The 19,411-nt window shown below is 57.8% G+C and overlaps 2 protein-coding genes across 5 annotated transcripts in view; one reads left to right on the top strand and one right to left on the bottom strand.

Moving 5' to 3' along the window:
* The window catches only part of ENTREP2 (endosomal transmembrane epsin interactor 2), a 377,851-nt gene extending 369,776 nt beyond the window's left edge, over nucleotides 1-8,075 (top strand). Inside the window, exons 9-11 of the mRNA XM_060095391.1 lie at nucleotides 3,779-3,997; nucleotides 5,674-5,748; nucleotides 6,820-8,075. Coding sequence (XP_059951374.1) covers nucleotides 3,779-3,997; nucleotides 5,674-5,748; nucleotides 6,820-7,142 — 617 coding nt within the window. The 3' untranslated portion in view covers nucleotides 7,143-8,075. The remainder of the gene's footprint in view (nucleotides 1-3,778; nucleotides 3,998-5,673; nucleotides 5,749-6,819) is intronic.
* A 4,035-nt stretch (nucleotides 8,076-12,110) lies between these two features.
* Nucleotides 12,111-19,411, bottom strand: part of APBA2 (amyloid beta precursor protein binding family A member 2) — a 66,971-nt gene continuing 59,670 nt past the window's right edge. For all 4 annotated transcript variants that reach the window (XM_060095384.1, XM_060095385.1, XM_060095386.1 and 1 more), the window contains 2 exons: nucleotides 14,956-15,096; nucleotides 12,111-12,182 (listed from right to left, as the gene is read on the bottom strand). In XM_060095384.1, coding sequence (XP_059951367.1) covers nucleotides 12,111-12,182; nucleotides 14,956-15,096 — 213 coding nt within the window. The remainder of the gene's footprint in view (nucleotides 12,183-14,955; nucleotides 15,097-19,411) is intronic.

The raw sequence follows: 19,411 nt of genomic DNA, 5'->3' as shown, positions 1-19,411 counted from the left end.
TATTCTTTTCATATTCTTTTCCATTATGGTTTATCACAGGGTATTGAATATAGTTCCCTGTGCTATACTGTAGGACCTGTTGTTTATCCATCCTATATGTACTAGTTTGCATCTGCTAATCCCAAACTCCCAGTCCATCCCTCTCCCCTCCCCCTCCCCCTTGGCAACCACAAGTCTGTTCTCTATGTCTGTGAGTCTGTTTCTGTTTCATAGATAGGTTCATTTGTGCCATATTTTAGACAATCGCCATCTTTCTAAAGCTGAGTCTTCCGAGGCATGAACACAGTCCGTCTCCATGGTTTTCGAGGTTTGGTTTCACGGTATCATTTTCAGCATACAGATCCTGGGCAGCTTTCCTTAGTGTGCATGTTTCGTGTTTCATTTTCCTCTGGAGCAGCTGTTGATGGCACTGGGTTTACACCTTTGGTTTCTGCATGTTCATCGTCAGTACATGGGACTGACTCTGAATCAATCGGAGGGGATTCACTCATGTATTCCCCTTGAATCCTGCAGCCTTGCTGAGTGCACTTATTAGCTCTAGAATTTTTTTTGTTTTTTTGGAGATTCTGTTATTGTTTTTTTAAACAATATTGTTTTGCTATTTATTAAAATAATAAAATAGTGATGAGGACACGGGTGCCCTAACTGGTGGCTTGTAAGTCAGCCCACTGCTTTGGCAAAGCACTTAGGATGCAGAGCCATGAAAATATTTATGCCATTAGATGTGGTCATACTTCTAGAATCACCCCCGGGGAGTAATGCAGAAAAAGGAAAACTAAGCATGCAGATAAGTTGTTGCCTTTTCCATAACAGTAAAAACTGAGGGGGACAATGAAGTCCATTAATAAGAGTTCAGGAAAATGTGTTACACAAGCTGAATATATCACTACACATTATTAGGAAAAATGTTTTCGACCCGTTAGATGAAACCCTGGAGGTCCACCACGATTATGACTTCTATAAAAATGTAGGCACATGACACAACCCCGGAGGGGAGGGTGTTCAGAAATGAGAGTGACCAGCCTTGGGCCATAAGCTTTTCCTGTAATGCTGTCCTCATTTTTTAAGGTTTCTATTAATTACATATATTCAGAGCTAGGTCACATTTGTCACTCATGACTCTTTGCATTTCCTTGAGGAACTCAACCACTGGATTTTCACTGACATTAAGAAACTTGGGGGACTTCCCTGGTGGAGCAGTGGTTAAGAATCCACCTGCCAATGCAGGGGACACGGGTTCGAGCCCTGGTCCGGGAAGATCCCACATGCCACGGAGCAACTAAGCCCGTGCGCCACAACTACTGAGCCTGTGCTCTAGAACCCACGAGCCACAACAACTGAGCCCACGCACCACAACTACTGAAGCCCATGCACCTAGAGCCAGTGCTCTTCAACAAGAGAAGCCACCAGTGAGAAGTCCACGCACTGCAGTGAAGAGTAGCCCCCATTCTCTGTAACTAGAGGAAGCCCACACACAACAATGAAGACCCAATGCAGCCAAAAAGAAAAAATTAAATTAAAAAAAAAAAAGAAACTTGGGGTCAAGGGTGTGTACATATATCCAGTCTCATCAAATTATATACAGTAAATAGGCACAGGTGTTTTGCATATCAGTTATACCTCAGTAAAGCTGTAGAAGAGAGAGAGAGGGAATTGGGATCAAAAAGAATCTGAAGGAATGAATATTATTCAAAAGACTTTTAATATACTTGCTGGGTAATTTTTGAAAAGATTTTGAGAGTGTTAATAATGACAATGTCTAGGTTTGAAGTTTTCTAAGGAGAGAGGCAAGTATTTTTTCTTTTCTACATTTATACATCTGGTGTTGAGCACTTGCCCAATTACTTCCTTGGGATAAATTCCAGTGAGGGAAATTGCTGAGTCCAGGGGAATGTGTATTTTAGACTTGGATGTATTGACTACACTGTGTCCTGGAAGGGTTTTATAACGAGTTTATGTTCCCACCAAGAGTGTTTGTGACACCCCAAGACATTGTCACTCCTGGGGACCTTTACCATCCTTGTAGGTGAACTTGACACACACATAGGATTGAGCTTTTGCACCTTTTTACATATCTATCATCAACTTGTAGGTCTGTTTTGGGTCCCTTTGTTTCTGTTGCAGTGGGGGGTTTTTTGTTTTTTGTTTTGTTTTTTTTGGTTTATAAGAAAAATATTTGTTAAATAGAGAAGTGAGAAAATGTGTAAGAGTGACTCTTTTTCTATTTATGGCAGGTTTGCTTCCCCAGTTCAGGCTTTGCTTCTCGAAGTCTGTTAACGAGGCCTTTGCCGTACACAAGTTTACCATGTTTTTGTTGCTGTTGTCAAATTTATCAAGCTTTTCCTTTATGGTTTCTATCATGTTTACAAAGTCTTTCTCCCCCTCAAGGCAGTAGATTTATTCTCCCATATTTTCTTCTACTCTTACGGTATCTTAAAGAAGAAAAGGATTAATCGTCCCGAAGAATTTTTTTTTTTTTTTTTTGCGTGTGCTATGTGAGGTCTGGCTCATCTTTATTGTTCCAGGTGGACTCATGGGACTGATGGTCTCAAAGCATCTCTCAGGAGGGCGGCGGCAGGCAGTGGGGGATGGGGGGTGCCGAACACATGTGCTCTGCAATGGATCCGCTTTCCGCCAGCTCCCACTCGGTGGCCTGCCACCTTCTTCCCCGCCCTCTCTCAGCAGAGTGTCCTCGGCTGTGGGCTGGGGGTGACTGGGTGGGCCCTGGGCACAGGACATGTGCACAGATGTGGGGCTTGCAGGGCCCCTGGGAGCAGAGAAGTTCCCCCAGGACCCACAGGAAGGGAGGAAGGAACAGATCTCAAAGCCTCCCCCACTGTAAGAGTTCAGGCTGCTGTGGTTCTTACCATGTGTTCCTCAGGCGGGCCACTCGCCTGGAACATCTACTTCAGTGGGGGGAGGGGGGCAGTGAGGAGCCTTAGGGAGGGGCGCCCTGGGCTGGTCTGGTGATGGGAGAGAAGAGGGTAGAGGGCAGCGCTCCTCAAGCCCTGAGGTGCATACAGGTCCACTGGGGACCCTGTTTAGACAGATTCTGGTCCAGCCTCCACCCCAGGGGCCACCTGCGGAGAAGCAAGGGGTAAAGCCCAGGGTAAGCAGCATGACATGACCGGTCCAGAGCAGCGGTTCTCATACTCGGGGCATCAGAATCCCCTGGGGCTTGTTCAAACCCTGATGGCCGGGCCCACCCTCGGAGCCGGGCAGGGCTGGACTGAGGATGTGCATTTTGGCACAGTTGTAGGGGGGTTTGTTCTCAGAGGGCTGGGCTACCCCACCTGCCTGACAAGGGGCTGCACTCTGGGCCCAAGCTGCACTCCCTGCGTGGGGTGGGCACCGGCGCCTGGCTGGGGTGCCCTGGGGTCCCTCAGAGCCCCGGCCTCTCTCTGCATGGGCCTGCCCATTGAGCACGTGACCCCCACCTTCCTGTACTTCAGACCCCCCAGGGGATGCGCTGAATGGGAGATGCGGCTGGTTTCTGACTTGGAGTCTCTTGTGGAGACCCATACCCCTCCTAGAATGATTCTTGGGGGATCATCTGGTTCCCCCATCCTTTCTACACAGAGCACTATCAGCCTGGGCAGGATTTCCATGCCCACAAGATGACAGGGTTTGTCCAAGTTTGGAGTTTGGAGGGTGGGCTGCCCCCACCCCCTGGGAGGACCCTGGGTGGCGGACGGGCGTGTGGGCGGCGCTGTCCCTCATGGGGGCGGCTTGGTAGTTGCCCAGCACCAGCGCTAACGCCGTGTCCTTTGCCTTGCAGCACCAGCCGACAGCTCCAGCCTGCGGGCCCCCGAGGGCACTGCCACGCCGGGCCTGAGCCGCCCACCCTCCGACGGCCCCACAGGCGCCCTGCTGCCTGCCGCACACCCGTGCCGCACATCCCCTGAGGGCCCCCCACACAGCACGCGGGTGCGGCCAGGTCCCAGGCGCGTGGCCCGCTCTGCCAGCGACCCCACCTCGTGCGCATCCAGGATGGCAGGTACAGCTGGCCCAGCCCCGTGTCCCCAGGGCATGCCTGGCTCTGCCCGGACACTGCAGGACTTAGTGCCCCCTGGGAGTGGAGTCCAGCCCTGCGCCCTGCCTCAGGGCCACACGGGGAATGTGGTCTCGACGTCCAGAGCCTGTAAGGGGGGCGGACAGTCTGGGGCCCCTGCTGTGCTCCCACCAGGCTTGCCGCTCTGGCCAGGAAGGCGGGAGGGAGGAGGAAAGGTTTGGGGTGATGACAGCCCTCCAGGAGGGTCCGCCAGCCCCGACGTTAGCCTGTGGGCTGCACACCAGCTCTGGGGCACGAGAAGGTCCTAGGGTCAGGCAGGGCCCACAGTCTGTATCTGTCTGTTAGCTGGGGTGGCTCTCCCCCCAGGACCAGCCTGGGTAACACACCTGTGGGAAGTGCCAGTGTCTGCTGAGCAGTCTGGTGGGACCAGCTCCACGCAAGGTGTGGCTGCATCTTGGTGACAGTGCTGTGGAGGTGGGTGTCCGCCAGCCGATGCCGGCCAGGGCAGACACGGGTGTGTTCTCGACAGCACTTCACGGGCGCCCTGGGCCGCACTCAGCGTGTGGCCCAGAACTGCGTCAGAGTCGCCCACATGAAGTTAGCATGGCCAGTGCCCTCCCAGGCCGGGGGACCTGGCACCAGAGTCCTGTGCCCGGCAGCCCAGGAATCTGCACTTCAACCAGCCCCCCAAGGGGTCTTGTACGTCCTGAAGTAGGAGGACCCCCATCTCCTCCCGGGTTGCTATTTTTGAGTGGGAGGATGGTGGGGTCTGTGCCAGTAAAGGCCGGTGAGCCCTTGGCCACAATGCCATCGCCGTGGGGACTTGTCCATATAGCACAAGTGAAGGAACCTGGAGGAGGCCAGTGGTGCCTGGACTGGTCAGGGTCTTATCCAGCTGGACCCCAAGGAGACTAGATCCCGTCCCGCCCCAGAACCGCGTCCCTGTGAGGAGCCAGCAACACTCACAGGCAGCTGCCCGGAGGTGCCCTGCTGGGAAGTGCTGGGCTTTGCTTCTGCAGCTCTTTGGTCCGCATCCCTCCCCCTGCCCTCCTGCACCCACCTGCCAACTCACACCGAGACGCCTCTGCCAGAACCTTCTCCTGGAGATGCCCCTCGGCTGGTGTACTCCTGGTTCAGATGTCTCTCACCCTGTTAGGGCTAACACTCCCCAAACGGGGCTCCCTGATGACTACACCCCCCACACACACCCAGTGAAGTTCATGCTCCGCAAACCCTGACAGGTTAGGGATGGACTTGCAGAGCAGCGGTGGCTTGATTACAAGTCGTCACCCCTGCATCCTCCTCACCGCCCTGTCGCCTCAGCCTCCTCTCGGCTGCGTGACAGTTACTCTTGTGCACATGCCTCCCAGGGGCCCGGACCCCCAGATGCAGATGGGGATTGGGATGAGGGACACTGGGTTTGTCAGTGGCACCAGCCTGCTACCCTGTGCCCGGGGCCACGCTGAGGAAGTGACGGGCCCTGGGGACGCCACCTGCCCCGTGTGGGAGCCACCTGGGTGCCGGCTGGCTTAAATTCAGGAGTTTTCCTCTGCCGCTCTTGCATCTGAAATCCATTTCTTATCCTCAGGAGGGTTACTACGGTGTTATCGGGAATTCCTTTTCCCCGGCTGTGTGTTAACTGAATTCTCTTTCTGGTTAAGGCGATGCCTCGTCACACACCCCATCCTGCAGCCAGGATCTCGAAGCAGGACTGTCCCGGGCTGCACGGGGAACCGGTGAGACGCTCTTTTTCTGAAACCCTTTGATAACCACAGTGTGGGGGGCAGGGGTGACCAGAGGTCCTTGGCTGCCTTGTGTCTAAACACAGCCCCTCCCAGGGTCACCCAGGCACGCGATGCCCCGAATCTCTGGGCTTTGGAAGATGGGCCTGCCCTCCCTCCCCTCCTCTCTTGGCAGATGTATTAGAGGCTACAGCTAATTTAACACCACACAGCTGCTTGTGTCACTGTATTTATAAGATTCTCTTTGGAGGGGAGACGGGCCCCCGTGTGGATCTTATACAGTTTCACATGCTTAATTGCCAGGCTCGCTCGCTGCCACCAGAAATACCCCAGACCACCCAGAACGTGTTTCCCTGTGTGACTTGAAACGTAGATTGAGCAAGCCAGGTCTTCATCTGGTCCTTGGCGAGTTGGTCACAGCTGACCGCCCGGAGCTGCTTTCTTTGGAGGGTCATCTGGAGCGGCCGAGGCCCGCTGGTAGCTGGTGCCATTTCCCTGCCCTTGGCCTGGGGAGCACTGAGCACAAGGCCCTGGGCTTCGGGCGACTCCGCTGCCTCGTGAGAGGTGGCTGCTGTCTCTGCCCTTGACGTGGGGATGGGGCTGTCATTGCCCCTCTGCCACCCTCAGCTCTGCTCTTAAGGCAGACGTGTCTCCAAATGCCACCCAACCCACAAGGGCGAAGGTCACTGAGCTGGGGAAGGGTGAGAAGGGGCAGCCCCCCTGCGAGCTGGGGAGTTCCAGCAGAGAGGCACACGGAATGGAGAGCCTGCCCCGCCCTGCCCTCCTCCTCTCGCTGGCCGGCTTCGAGTCTCGCCCTCCCATCTCTGGCCCTCGGCTCCAGGAGGCTGCGGGCCCTCTAGGTGACTGCAGGCTGAACTCAGGGCTGCGAGGGGCCAGGCCATGCCAGGGGACATGCGAAGCAAGGGCCAGCTGGGGAACACAGAAATCCCAGCGGAAAGCTTGTCCCAAGCATCCCTGTGTTTGCTTTTCAGAGAAGTTAGTGGACGGCTGCCTTCTGTTTTGTGTCGGGTGTTTTCAGATTGTGCGTTTTCCCTTGGTTTCCAGCTTCCTTGTCTCACTCTGTCATGGTTGCCTGTGCCTGTCGGCCCCAGCTTTCACCCCACAGGGAACCAGAAGCCTGGAAAATGGACCAGCGGTTAAAGCCAGAGGCCTTACAGACAGTCTCCAAAGAGCGGCCGCACTCCTTAGTGGACAGCAAGGCCTACGCGGACGCCAGGGTTTTGGTGGCTAAGTTCTTGGAACACTCGAGCTGCTCCCTTCCCGTGGAGGTGAGGCACGTGGTGGGCTCCGCGCGCTCGGCCATCCCCTCCGAGGAGCGCCACGTGGAGGAGGCCGTCCTCAGCACCCGTGTCCTGGACCAGCTGTGAAGGCGCCTCTGTCTGGATGTGGACATGGATAGACCTGGTACCACAGTCCCTGCCGGGGACGCCGAGCCTGTGGGGAGAGGCTGCTGCCCGGGTGGCTCAATCCTCCAAGGGGACCCCGTCGGCTGTTTTCTGGGGGCTGACACTTCCTACCTGCCCCAGTGATACAGTGGATGACTCTCTCGTGTCCATTGTGAATTCTTCCCTGTTGTCAGGCAGGTGGCACCTTGAACTAGCCACATGACAGCGATCCAGTGGCAGGGGACACGCGTGTAGCTAAAGAAACTGAAGTCTCTTCACAATCGGGGCCATGGAAGAGTAGGAGTCTCCCGCACCCCAGTCCCCACCCCCCGATTTAGTTTAGTGTTTACAGGGGAAGAGGAGTCCGTCAGGCAATGAGCCCATTTCCCCTTGCGGTTTGAAGCAATGATCAACCCTTTCTTAGAGGCTGATTTTTAAGAAAATAAGTCATTCTAGCCCAGATGGCAGCGGGGGTCCAGGCTTATGCCCGCAGGGCGACAGGGCCACCCTGTGAACAAACATACAATGAGGGACTCCCCAGGGGGGCCCGGCCACCCTGTGGCAAGGGGCTTTGAGGGACGCCCCCCCACAACCCTGCACCTTGTCTCCCGGGTAACCCCTCCCTGCCTCTCCCCGCTCCAGGGCATTTTCCCAGCTTCCTCTCTGGCTGTCTCTCTACTGTCTCTTTAACCAGCTCAGCACAGAACACTTTGAGCGGTTATTTGCCCCGTAACAATAAGCCCCCATGGCGAGCCCCCGGGGTTCTCCCACATCTGCCCTCGCCAGACTGGCCTCAAGGGCTCTCTGATGACCCAGAGCAGCCCCTTCCCCAGCCAGGCGGCATCTGCTTTGGAAGATGCCGCCTGTCGGCCGCTCCTTTCTGTGAAACACCCCCACCTCGAGCTGGGTGCACAGAAGCCTCCTCGGCCACAGCAGCTTGGGTGCCCTGGACCTTCTTGGCCCCCCGGGCCGCCCTGTTCTGGCGACCTCAGCAGCAGCTGCTTCCCAACCAGGGTCCTGGAGCAGCGCTGTCCTCAAGGACTTTCTGCAGCCATAGGGATACCTGTGCCATCCTGGAGTGTGGCTGGCGGCTCCTGCGTGGGACAAGGGAGCTGGAGACCACAGTTCTCAACCAAGAGCCCATGGCCCAACACAGGGAGTGCCGGGGGCGGGCTGGGAGGTGCCCAGCACTGCCGGGTGTCCAGCAGCCCAGGGCTGCACCCCCCACCCCCGTAGCCAGTGTGCTGGGGTGTGTGGGGGGAGCAGGGATGGGGCTCGCGGGGGTGTTTCCAGCCCAGACATCCCGAGGAGCCCCTCGACACCAGTGTAGGTGGCCCGCGGTGCCAGTCAGCTGCCAACGCTTTGCTTTCTAATGTTATCATTGGTCACTGCCGTCCAGAGGTGAGAGCTGGACCAATATATAAATCAGGCCTTGTGACGATAACCGGAACTTCTCCACTTGAGACATCACAGAGGAGAATTTATGAGCACTTTATCCAGACTATAAAATGGGAAATCTCTACTCTAATTTTTCTCAACTGAGGGCTTTTGAAGTCCCCCAAAGTAAATCTCTCTGCAGGTAAAGTAAACTGATGGTTTTTCCAAGGGGCCTCCCCTAAGCCTTCCAGCAAAGCGTGGATGGCCCCAGCGCCCTGGCCTCTGCATCAAGGCGTCTCTGGGGTGGCAACCAGAGCTTAGCAGGCTGCAGGGGTCTCACCTGGGTGGGGGGCTCACGTCAGGTTTGGGGGCTCACACAGCAGGGCCCTGGGCCGAGCCTGCAGGTCTCAGACAGGCTGCCTCTCGAGTGAGGCCAGCCCTTGCGTCCGCCCCGCACCTCACGGGCATCAGAATTGTTACTCTTCAGCAGGATGGGTGACCTCCAGGAGGCCTGGCCTGGTGCTCTGTGTCCTTTGCGTCCCCTCCCTGCAGGGGGCCATGTCTCCTGCCTCCGAGCACCTGCCACAGCCTGTGCCTCCACCTGGGTGCAGGTAGGTACTCTGGCCCGAAGCCCACCGGCCGGCCGTTCTCAAGTGCTCGGCCCTCACACGTGTTCTCATGCTCAGTTTTGTGTTTGTTCTCACAGCATCTCTATCTTGCGGGTGAGCACACTGTACCCAGTTCTACAGTGCTGGGCTGGCACCTTCTGAGGGCCCACGTCGGCTCCTGCAGGGCCTAGGTTCCTGGATCCCAGGAAAGGTCAGGTGCCTGGCAACGGGCCGGGGTCTGACTCCCCAGCCCGGGTACCTTCAACCCCACTCTGCTCAGTGGCACCTGGGAACCAGCGGCCCCGGCATTGAGCGCCCTGAGCCCCAGGCTATGTTGGCTCATGGCCAAGGGGAAAGGCAGTGTCCCCCCGTCACTGGTGCGCCCTCATCCACTCGGCCCTGGTCTCCCCGCTCTCGTTAACACGTCAGCAGGCAGGTCCCCACGGGCTGCGCTGGAAGCCGAGGCCCAGGATGCCCCCTGCACAGGGCCCAGGGCCTGTGCTCTCCTGGACCTCCCCCACCAAAAAGAGGGCCAGCACAGGGCCAGTGCCTGTCTGGCACTGCCATTAGACCCCCCCACCCAGGGACCACAAGGATGCTGGGATGGAGGAGCTCCAGACCCCTACTCTGTGGCAAACAGGGGGGCGCTTATCCTTCACAAGGACTTAAGGGCTCCTTCAGCTGGTGACAATGATACAAATTAAATGCGTGTAACAAACCACGTAAAAGAAAGCTTATTTCGATGGATATTTTCTCCCCCACAGCTGTATTGATCCACAGATGCTGCTATTAAGGCAGAATTTATAAGAAATTGTTTTCAAGCCTGTTTGTACAACTGGCAGGCTGTATTTATTTAATGTACCTCAAGGTGTTTTCATAATGATCAGTGTTTTAATAAAAACTATTTCTGGCCTCTGTGTCTCTGAGGTCTAACCAGGACAGACAGATGCCGAGAGCCGTGTGTACTGCTGGTGACCAGGTGCCGAGCGAGGGCTCAGGCCGGGCGACCGACCACGGAGTGTGACCCACCCCTGGCACGCGACTGTGTTTCCTAACATCCTTCTGGAGACAGACCCTGGGGGTGTGAGGGGAGAGGGCAGGCGCCCGGCCCACAGCTGTCCCTCTGTGGGACATGTCCCCCAGCTTCTGGGAGGAATGCAGGCCCCTGGCTTAAAGCTCTAATTTTTTTTTTTAATGTGTATCACATGATGGGACACCTACCCCCCCCCACACACACCCCCACCCCGTTATCTGCTAGCCATGGGTTTCCTCTCCAGAGCCCATTCACCTGCCTCATTCTGGGCGCTGCAGGGCCATACCCCTGGGCCCCCCTGAGCCGAGGCCCCTTCCCTCCAGCTCTCACCCCGGGGTGTGGGCCATCCCTGCCTAGTGGCTCACAGCATGGAACTAAGATCCCGGCCAGAGAAGGGGCCCAGCTTGCCCAATGTCCCTTGATAACATGCTGGAACACCACCCAGGGCTTCTGACCAGAGCCCATGCTCTCCCCAGCTCCCCATGTCAGGGGACACCAGGACCAGGACGGTGACCACAGAACGCAGTCAGTGATGGGAGCACTGCCAAGTCCTGCTATCAGGCAAGATGGGCTGCAGGGCGGCCCCAGGGAAGGAGCCAGGCTATAGGTGGGCCGGCTTTCTGCTCTATACACGCACACACCTCTCCCAGAGATGATTCCCATCTGAACCAGGAGAAGCCTGAGCCTCCCACTCTCCCTTATCCAATTAGTCAGGAGCTTGTCTCCTGTGGGGATGGTGCCTGGAGCCCTCAGACCTGGCAGGGAGGACCCCACCGGGAGCCGGGCTGAGAGGGGCGGAGTTAGAGGAAAGCTGGGCGGCCACTTCTCCGTCAACAAACCAGCCACACGGACAGCTTTCCATCATGACCTCAGGTTTATTAGTGGTATTAGCGAGTCTTCCCAAGGTCAGCTGCATGCAACACACAGGTCACCCTCATCCAGTGGTCCTAGAGCTTAGTTACTGCATGGTAAGGCTTCTTAAGTCACAGTGTATTCTTCAAGGCCTGGGCCAAAGAGAGAGACTTCCGGACAAAATGACATCGTGAACACTGAGCTCTGCGGGGCGGAGCTAGACTATGCTGCACTTGACCTACACGCACTGGAACACTGCTCACGGTGACGGCACCCGGACGCGCAGGGCCCCGGGGACAGCAGGCTCCAGGTGTCTGGGGAGGGTCTGGTTTCCGATGGGGGAGCTCACGTGTGGATGCGTGTGTGTAGACAGATATTGTAATGAGGCCGCCGGTCTGTGTGGGAGGCTGCCCGGGGGCGTCCAGGGGCCAGTGGACAGGCGGGCACAGGCAGCAGACGTGGTCACGGGTCGTCGGAAAATCCTAACGTCTGAAGAGCAGTTTGTTGTCAAATAAAAGTCAAAATGGTGATGTTGTCTAAATAGGCATGGAGTTTTGAGGTTGTGGATATCACCATTTATGTAACTCAGGGATGTCTCCTTTCTTGGGAAATAAAACCACGTGTCCCCCAACTTCAGTGACCAGTCCCATCCTGAGAGCTGGCTGCCCACACTCAGCCATCGGGGCAGTCGGGCGCCCTCCCCGCAGGAACCCGAGCCCCAGCTGAGGGCGGGGCACACCGCTGCTGCCCCCTGGAGCGTGCTGTCCTCGAGGGGCTCCCAACACAGCCGCATCCGGGGGCACCCACGTTCGCCCTCCACGGCTCCACACCACACAGACGTACAGACAAACCCTTGTCCGTCGCAATGAGAAAATTCAGAATGTGGCAAAATAGGTGACTGTTCTACAAAGACTGGTTCCTGTGACTCTCCTTGGATAAAGACCCCTTTTTGTCCAAAAAAAAAAAAAAGTGGGTGGTGAGGGCATGCCCTTCAGAGGAGCCAGTGTCCTCAGGTGGGCTGTGGGTTCAGGGGTCGGGTCCTGGGTCCGGCTCCCACTCCTTGGGGTGCAGGCGGGCAGCCTAGATGTACAACGGGGTCTCCTGGCCTGTGAGGAGCCTGAACATGGCGGCAGGCATGGTCTTCATATGGATCTGCCAATGAGAGAGAGGGGCTGACCCAGCCCTCCCTGCCTCCGCCTCCCGCCCCCGTCCCCCCAATGCGAGGCCAGCGATGCCCAAGTCCCCTGAGCGTGTCCTGTGTAAAGTACCAGCGTCCAGAGGGGAGGAAGAATGACCTGCGCGCTGTCAACAACAAATTGGCACTTGTCATGGGCACTTGCCATCTACCTCTGCAAGGATTAAAGCAGGTGCCGCTGCAGCTGCTGACTTTCAACACCCCCTGAAAGGGATTCAGGGTGGAGATCAGGAATGAGGCCCTCTGTGCTCTGGGGAAAACTGGGAGAACAAGTCTTCAGATAGTTAGACATTTTCAGGAGCCAATTTTTTGAGCCCAATTCTTGCATCTCCTCATATCTAGAAAAACACTGAGATCCTTCCTGGTGACGTCTGCTCCTCGTGACTAGCAGTAACCCTCAGGAGACTAGCAGAACCTTCTGCAAACAATATGTGCTCCATTGCATGTCCTCCCCCTTCACCAAAATCACATGTATCCTGACCTTCCCCCCGCCCCCTCGGAGCAGTTTCCCAGAGCTCTCTGAGATGCTGTCTCTCGGGCTACAGTCCTCATTTTGCCCCAAATAAAACTACTCACAACTCTCATGTTGTGCATTTTTTCAAGTCGACACCGTGGTCACCACCCGCGATGGCGGCTTAGAAAGCATACCCTGACTGCGCAGACTGTGACCTGGGCGCCCCATCCAGGTCTTTAGAGGGTTCTACACGCGATCAAGGGCTGGTTTTCCCTTCAGCTAGAGCTGACAACAGGTGCATAAAAAGTTGGACTTTTGACTGTGCACCGAGCTGAAGGCAGGCTGGGGCGCTCAGGCCTCCTTGGCAACTGCAAGGGGCAAGCTTTGCCTCGGCGTGAGACCCAGAGGCTCACACACAAAGTGCGTGTGCGGCGGGCGGAGGCCTGGAGCCCCCCAGCCCCTGGGGGTCAGTTAGCAAATGAGCCTTTGGGACCTGACCTCAGTCCCTGGCACCACAGAGGCTGGGTACGCCAGCAAGGCACAGAGACGGCTGCCCGGAGAGGCCAACAGTGGGGGGCACATACCCTAAATCCCTCCTGGGCCCCGGGCTTTGCTTCTGCTTCCTTTAAGCACTCTGCTCCGCAGGCTAGCCCGGGACCCGGCCGTGCTCAGGCCCCTGTGGGTGACCATGGCTCTAGGGGGTGGGCTGGCAGACCTCCAGCGCCCAGGGAGAGGCGGCTGCAGGTGCAGCCACCCCCAGGGGCGTGCAGCCAACCCCCCGGGCCTGCCCTTCCTCGGGCAAGCCGTTCTCAGGCCTTATCTGACCAACCCAGATGGCCAGTCTGGCCAAAGCATTTTCTTGTCACCCAGGCTCCCCACCTGGCCCCCAACACCAGGATCTGTCTGATCCACTTAGATGTTTGCTCCTTCATCAGCCTGCGATGGCTTTTTCCACCAGAAGATTCATTCTAATTCTTCAATCTGAAACCCACCCCCAAGGCCCAGCAAGACACCAGGTCTAGTGATCGGTGACTCATTTTCCAAATGTGCTCAGGGATGATGGAAAACACAGGCAGACAAGCTCGTCTCCCAGGACCAGCCAGTCCAGCGCGAGGTCCGCCCAGGCTGAACGGCTTCCAACACCTGGGGCCTGAGGTCCAGCCTGATTGATACCCATTCACCTCAGGTTCAGACAGTCGGACGCATTTCTCCCGCTCCCGGCCCAGCTCCCCCGCCCGACCGATGGCCCCAGCGAGGCGGCTCTCTCGAGGCATCTACTTAGGACAATTGGATTTTCCTTTCTTTGAAGCCATTTGTAAGAGAAGGCTAATGGCGCCTACCTGGCACCTCCTTCCTGAGAGCTGCTGTCTGCCACCACCCATGCAGGGAAACAGGCCTCCTCCCCCGGCCTTGGGACTTTCACAAAATACTGAGTGGGTCAACGTGGCCCCAGGAAAGGTGTCCTGACCAGACATGATCTGAAGGCCCCTCAGGGAACAGCACCCTGCTCCCCCCACCAGCCTCCAAAGAGGAAGCCGTGCCCTCTCCCCACACAGCCCTCAGAATCAAATCTAAACTCCCCGCCCAGCACCTGCCTTCACAGCTGTCCCGTGTCACCCGCCACTCAGCGCGGTCTGCCCTTCTGCGCTGCCGTCACCCAGGCTTCACCCAGGGAGATACTCACCCATTCACCCGGACTCCCCGCTCCCCACACACAAACACACACCCACCCCCGCACCGGGGAGGCCTCCTTCCCAACACTGGGCTGGTACCCCCACTCCCAGCATCTTACGTCCCCTGCTGAGGTACCCTGCTCCCTCCTGAGCTCCCCGCTCTGTACCCCGTCCACCCTCACGCTGGCATGGCATCGCCCTGATGCCAGAAAGAAGCAGAGAAGGAGGCGGGGTGCAGCCAGCAGAGTGGGAGAGGGGAGCACAGCAGGGCCGGCCTACGAATGCCCACCCCCATCCCATCAGCCACAGTTACCCGGGGTGAAGAGGGGATGCCAGACCCCGCCTGCAGCAGGCTCCCCCGTGGGAGACACAGCCGTGCTCAGCTGATGCAGCCCCTGGAGGAGGCTCACGGAGGTCCAGGTGGGAGCATGCCAGCCAGCAGATGTGCCCAAGTCCCCGCAGGGACAGGCTCTGCCAAGAAGGGAGGCTTTGCTCTGGGGTGTTTCCCCAGCACCTTATACACACCCTCGGGGATTAGATGTTGGCCATGGAAACATCTGGGCTCCAAGAGCCCGGTTCTGGCTTCGGGCAGTGACCTCTCACCTCTCCCACCGAGTTGGACAGTGCCTGGACGATCTTCTCGTGGGCCGTGGCCACCACGCTCTGCCCGTTGATCTCGATGATGCGGTGGCCCACACGGACGCCGCCCCGCTCCGCGATGCCCCCGCGCATGAGGCTGCAGATCTAAGCGACACGGGGGCGGGGGGTGGTCGGGTCAGCCCAAGGTCCCCGCCACACTCGCCAGTCGCCTCCAGCCCCCAAAGACGGGGAGGAGAATTAATCACATGCAGGATGAAGCCCCAGGGCAGATGCTCCTACATGCCGTCTGCCGACTCACCAACTGGGAGGTTACGGTTTGGAATGTGCTTGAAAATGGCTGTGGGAGACCCGTCCCCCCCGCCCCACCGCCCTCACTGGTTGGAATCTGCCCCCCTGCCCCAGCCACCCGGAGCCTCTGTTCCTGGGTCGGGGGTGTGGAGGCCGGGAGGTGTGCAGGTAAAGCCCATTCTGGCAGATTCGCCAGCAGTCACTCTGTTCCTCTTTCCAGTGAAGACGGTCACTGCTCCCCTGTCACGGGGAGGTGGTGATTTCACCAGCCGACAATCGGAAAGAGATTATGCAGCCTCCATGTGTGTGAGATCCACTAAAGATTGGGTGTCAGAAGGTGGGGTCCATGCAGACAGCAGGGAGGGCCCATGGAGAGCGGGGGGGGGCAGCTGCACCCGGGGGGTCCCCGGGGCCCTGTGGGAGCCATGGGAGGGGGGTGGGATGAAAGCACCAGCAAGAGAGGCTGGGGTAGGAGGGAACAGGCAGTGCGCCAGGCCTCTCATCCACCCCCAGCCAAGGGCAGACGGCAGCGTCCCTGGGGCCGAGGCTGCCCGAGAACAACCACACCCGCACTGGAGGTCTCCCCTGTCCACCCCCACCAGGCACCTCTACCCTGGGCCCCTTGCAGCAGTATCCCAGCCATCCTGCCTGAAGGCTGCCCTGTACCAGACATGTTTGAGGATGAGGAAGGCAGAGCCCAGAGTCTGGTGGAAGGAGAGGCCCAGGCTGGTGGGACCCTGTCCCCCGAGTGCCCGGGGGACACCCCGCATCACCTGACAGCCTCATTGTACCCACGGAGGCCTTGGTCTGTACAGTTTCCTCAACCCAAAAATGCCACCAGGAGCTTTTTAGGGCTTTCAAGGGGTCCTCGTATGATTCTGGTCAGCATCCTACAAGGTCAAGGGTTGTCCTGCAGGAGGCGCAGGTGCAGGCAGGACGGCCAGCCCTCCCCCAGACTTGGTGTTCTTCCCTTCCCACCGCGAGGCTCAACGCTGCGAGGCCTCCTCCACACCCTGTGATGAATGCCGCCTGGGGCCCCTACCTGGGTCATAGCCCCTTCCCATCCCAGCCCTGGCCGGGCTGCTCCACTGGCTAGGGGCTGAAACTCCACCCCCAGACAGGACCCCTCCAGCCCAGCTGCCCGTGCTCTCCCTTGGCACTGGCCTGGCATCTTCTGAAGGCTGAGATAGGCTAAAAGGCCACTGACCCCAGGCTGGCCCTGGCACCCCTGCAGGACTCCCACCTGTCATCTGTTTTGTGGTCTTTCCAGATCCACTTTGTGTGTGTGTGTGTGTGTGTGTAAATCCCAGTGCAGTGCCTGAAGCCCTCGAGGTCCCTCCCAGCCCTCAGGACCCCTCTCTTCTAGAAGGAGACACAGATGCAGGCTGATGTCACAGCCCAAGGCCACTCTTACAGCAGAGTGGGCCACGGTCCTGGATCCCAGGCACCTGGGCCAGACCGGACTCAGGGTGGAGATAGAGAAGCAGCCTGACCCCACCACCCATTTTCCAGTAAGGGGAGCACCCATCCTGTGCTGTGAAGGCTCTGCTTACCTGTCAGTATTAAGGATTAACTTTTATTCCCTCCGCCCACCACCCAGATGATTTAAGGGCATTTTGGGCCCAGGGTAACTCGCTCTTCAAAGATCCAGGCTTCAGGAAGACCTGGTAGGTGTCAGGCAGGATCCAGGTGCTCCTGAGGGGAGCTGGGACACCCCATAGCAGGTGCTGTTTCCCTAAGTCCCTAGTAGTAGCGTCTTCCCTTGTGGTGGAGATTTGGGGACAGAAGGTAAAGAGGGGAAGGGGACAGGGAGAGGGAGAAAATAGCTTTGCACCTTAAGAGGGCGTCGCCAGGATGATGGACTCAGACCCTGGCAGGGGACCTCGGCTGGGACCTGGGGGGCCAGGCTGGCAGAGGGGAGCAGAAAGTGCTGAGGAGAGGGCCATGTGGGCACACGCCTGCACGCATGCACACACAAACACACATGCACGTACACACGCGTGCAGGCGGCAGGCCTTCGGAAACGAGGCGTGCCCCCAGAACCCAGGGCCTTGGGCTGCTCTAATTTCTCAGGGTGCACCTCTCAGGAGGAACGCTGGTGTCTCCCAGCTGGGGACGTCCTGATCTCTTCCATGGTGTTGTGGGAACAGAGAGGAGGGGTCCATTTAGAAGGAGCGTTAACTGGCTCAGCTGGGGCCTGTCTGCAAATGAATGCCTTGTACTTTGGGCGTAATGAAGCTGAAAATGGGAAAAGCGCTTGTGCAGGACTAACTCAGGGGTCAGCAGACTTTTCCAGGGATGCGGGGAACTTATCTGCGGGGCCCACGTGATCCGTGAGCTCTATGGGCCCTGCAGTCCCAGTGGGAGGAAAGGCGGCTGGCTGGCCACGACAGGGCCTTGTAGGCACCTCTGTGGCTTCGTTTTTGACACCCAGGACCCTAGATGCAAACAGGACAGCCCCTGCACAGCTCACAGATGGCTCAGGTCCACGCGTGTGCTCGCCCACTGACCCCGACCACGCACTCCAGCATCTGATACGGGCAGAGGGCAAGCTCCCCACGACAGCCGTGCAGGCCAACGCCTGCCCCGCCGCTGCCCAGACGGGAGCCTGGGGCAGGTCCCTTCAGCTACCTGTTCCTGCGTCCTCATCTGTGCATGGGGACAGGGGATGCCCTCCCTAATCCAGACCAACGCACAGACACGGGCTCTAGAGGGAAGCCCCAGGTTTGCTGGAAGAGCTGGCCGGATGGTGGCCTTTCCCGGGTCCTAGAACTGACAGACACATGGACTGACACCCCAGACAGACGCCCCAGCAGGCCTACAAGTCTTGCAGCAATGGAACTAGACAGACTGGAGAACCAGAAGTCCTGCACGCCCATGTTCACGGCAGCTCGGTTCACAGTAACCAAGTGTCCATCAGTGGAGGAATGGACAACCAAAATGGGGCGTTTCCACACAATGGAACACGACTCAACCTTAAAAAGGAAGGAAATCCTGCTACACATGCTACGACATGGATGAACCTTGAGGACATTTTGCTGAGTGAAACAGGCCACTCACAGATGAACAAAAACCGTATGATTCTACTCATATAAGGTACCTAAGTATGCCATATTCAACTTCACAGGGACAGGAAGTAGCACGCTGGTCACCAGGAGCTGGGGGAGCGGGAGGTGGGGAGTCAGTGTTCACGGGAACAGACTTTCAGTTTTGCTGATGGAAACAGTTCTCGAGATTGGTTCTACAACAATGTCAACGTTCTTAACGCTGCTGAACTGCACACTGGAAAACGGTTGAGATGGTAAATTTCACGTTAATTGTATTTTACCACAATTGAAAAAAAAAAAAAACAGGAAAAGCAGATGTTCTAGGAGAGAGTCGGGGCCAAAAGAAAAGGGGGAGAGAGGGGCAGATTTCACAAGGTAATCCAGCTTCTCAGCCACAGGGCCTCTTGTTTTAAAGAAAAGACAAGCTACACTGAGATCCTCAGGGCCAGTGCTCAGGCTGGCAGCCCCCACACACACGCACCCGAGTGCGCGCGCGTGCACACACACGCGCACACACACGCACCGGTGTGCGCACACTGACAGCCATGCAGAGGGCCCCTCCCCCTCACCTCTCACCTGACAGCACCCAGATGTACCTGATGCCCCAGCGCTGGGACATACTTCACCTAACTGCTCACCCCAGACATTTAAGCAGGCACCTGCCACAGGCAACGTTTCTGGAGGCATCAGGCAGAAAACGGCAGCGGGTTTGCATTGGGGCTGACAAACACCACCTCCGGCCTGGCATTCCGCCACCTGCTCTCCAGCCACCGCCTCCCGGGTGCTCTCAGGGCGAGGAAGCCCCCGGGAGCCACCACAGCCCCTGCCTCCTGGCCCCTAGCACGCGCACCCCCATTCACAGAGGCAGGATGCCAGCTGGTGGGTGGGTGGCGCTGGGGGCCACGTGGCTCCTCGTCCACAGCTGGCCCCAAGCGCACACACCGTGGGACTCGGACCCTGGACCAGCAGCAGAGGCACCGAGCAGTGGGTGGCACCAGGACCCCTGTGTGCACACCTGTGACCCGGCAAGGGCAGGCTGGCAATGCTGCCTGCAGAATCAGGGGGTAATATTTCCCCAGTTCCAGACCCCAGATCTGCTGTGACCCTGAACCCCACACCCCCAA

The sequence above is a fragment of the Mesoplodon densirostris genome, chromosome 4 (genome assembly GCF_025265405.1).
Source record: "Mesoplodon densirostris isolate mMesDen1 chromosome 4, mMesDen1 primary haplotype, whole genome shotgun sequence".
Classification (NCBI taxonomy): domain Eukaryota; kingdom Metazoa; phylum Chordata; class Mammalia; order Artiodactyla; family Ziphiidae; genus Mesoplodon; species Mesoplodon densirostris.
This window is presented reverse-complemented; position numbering and strand designations above follow the sequence as displayed.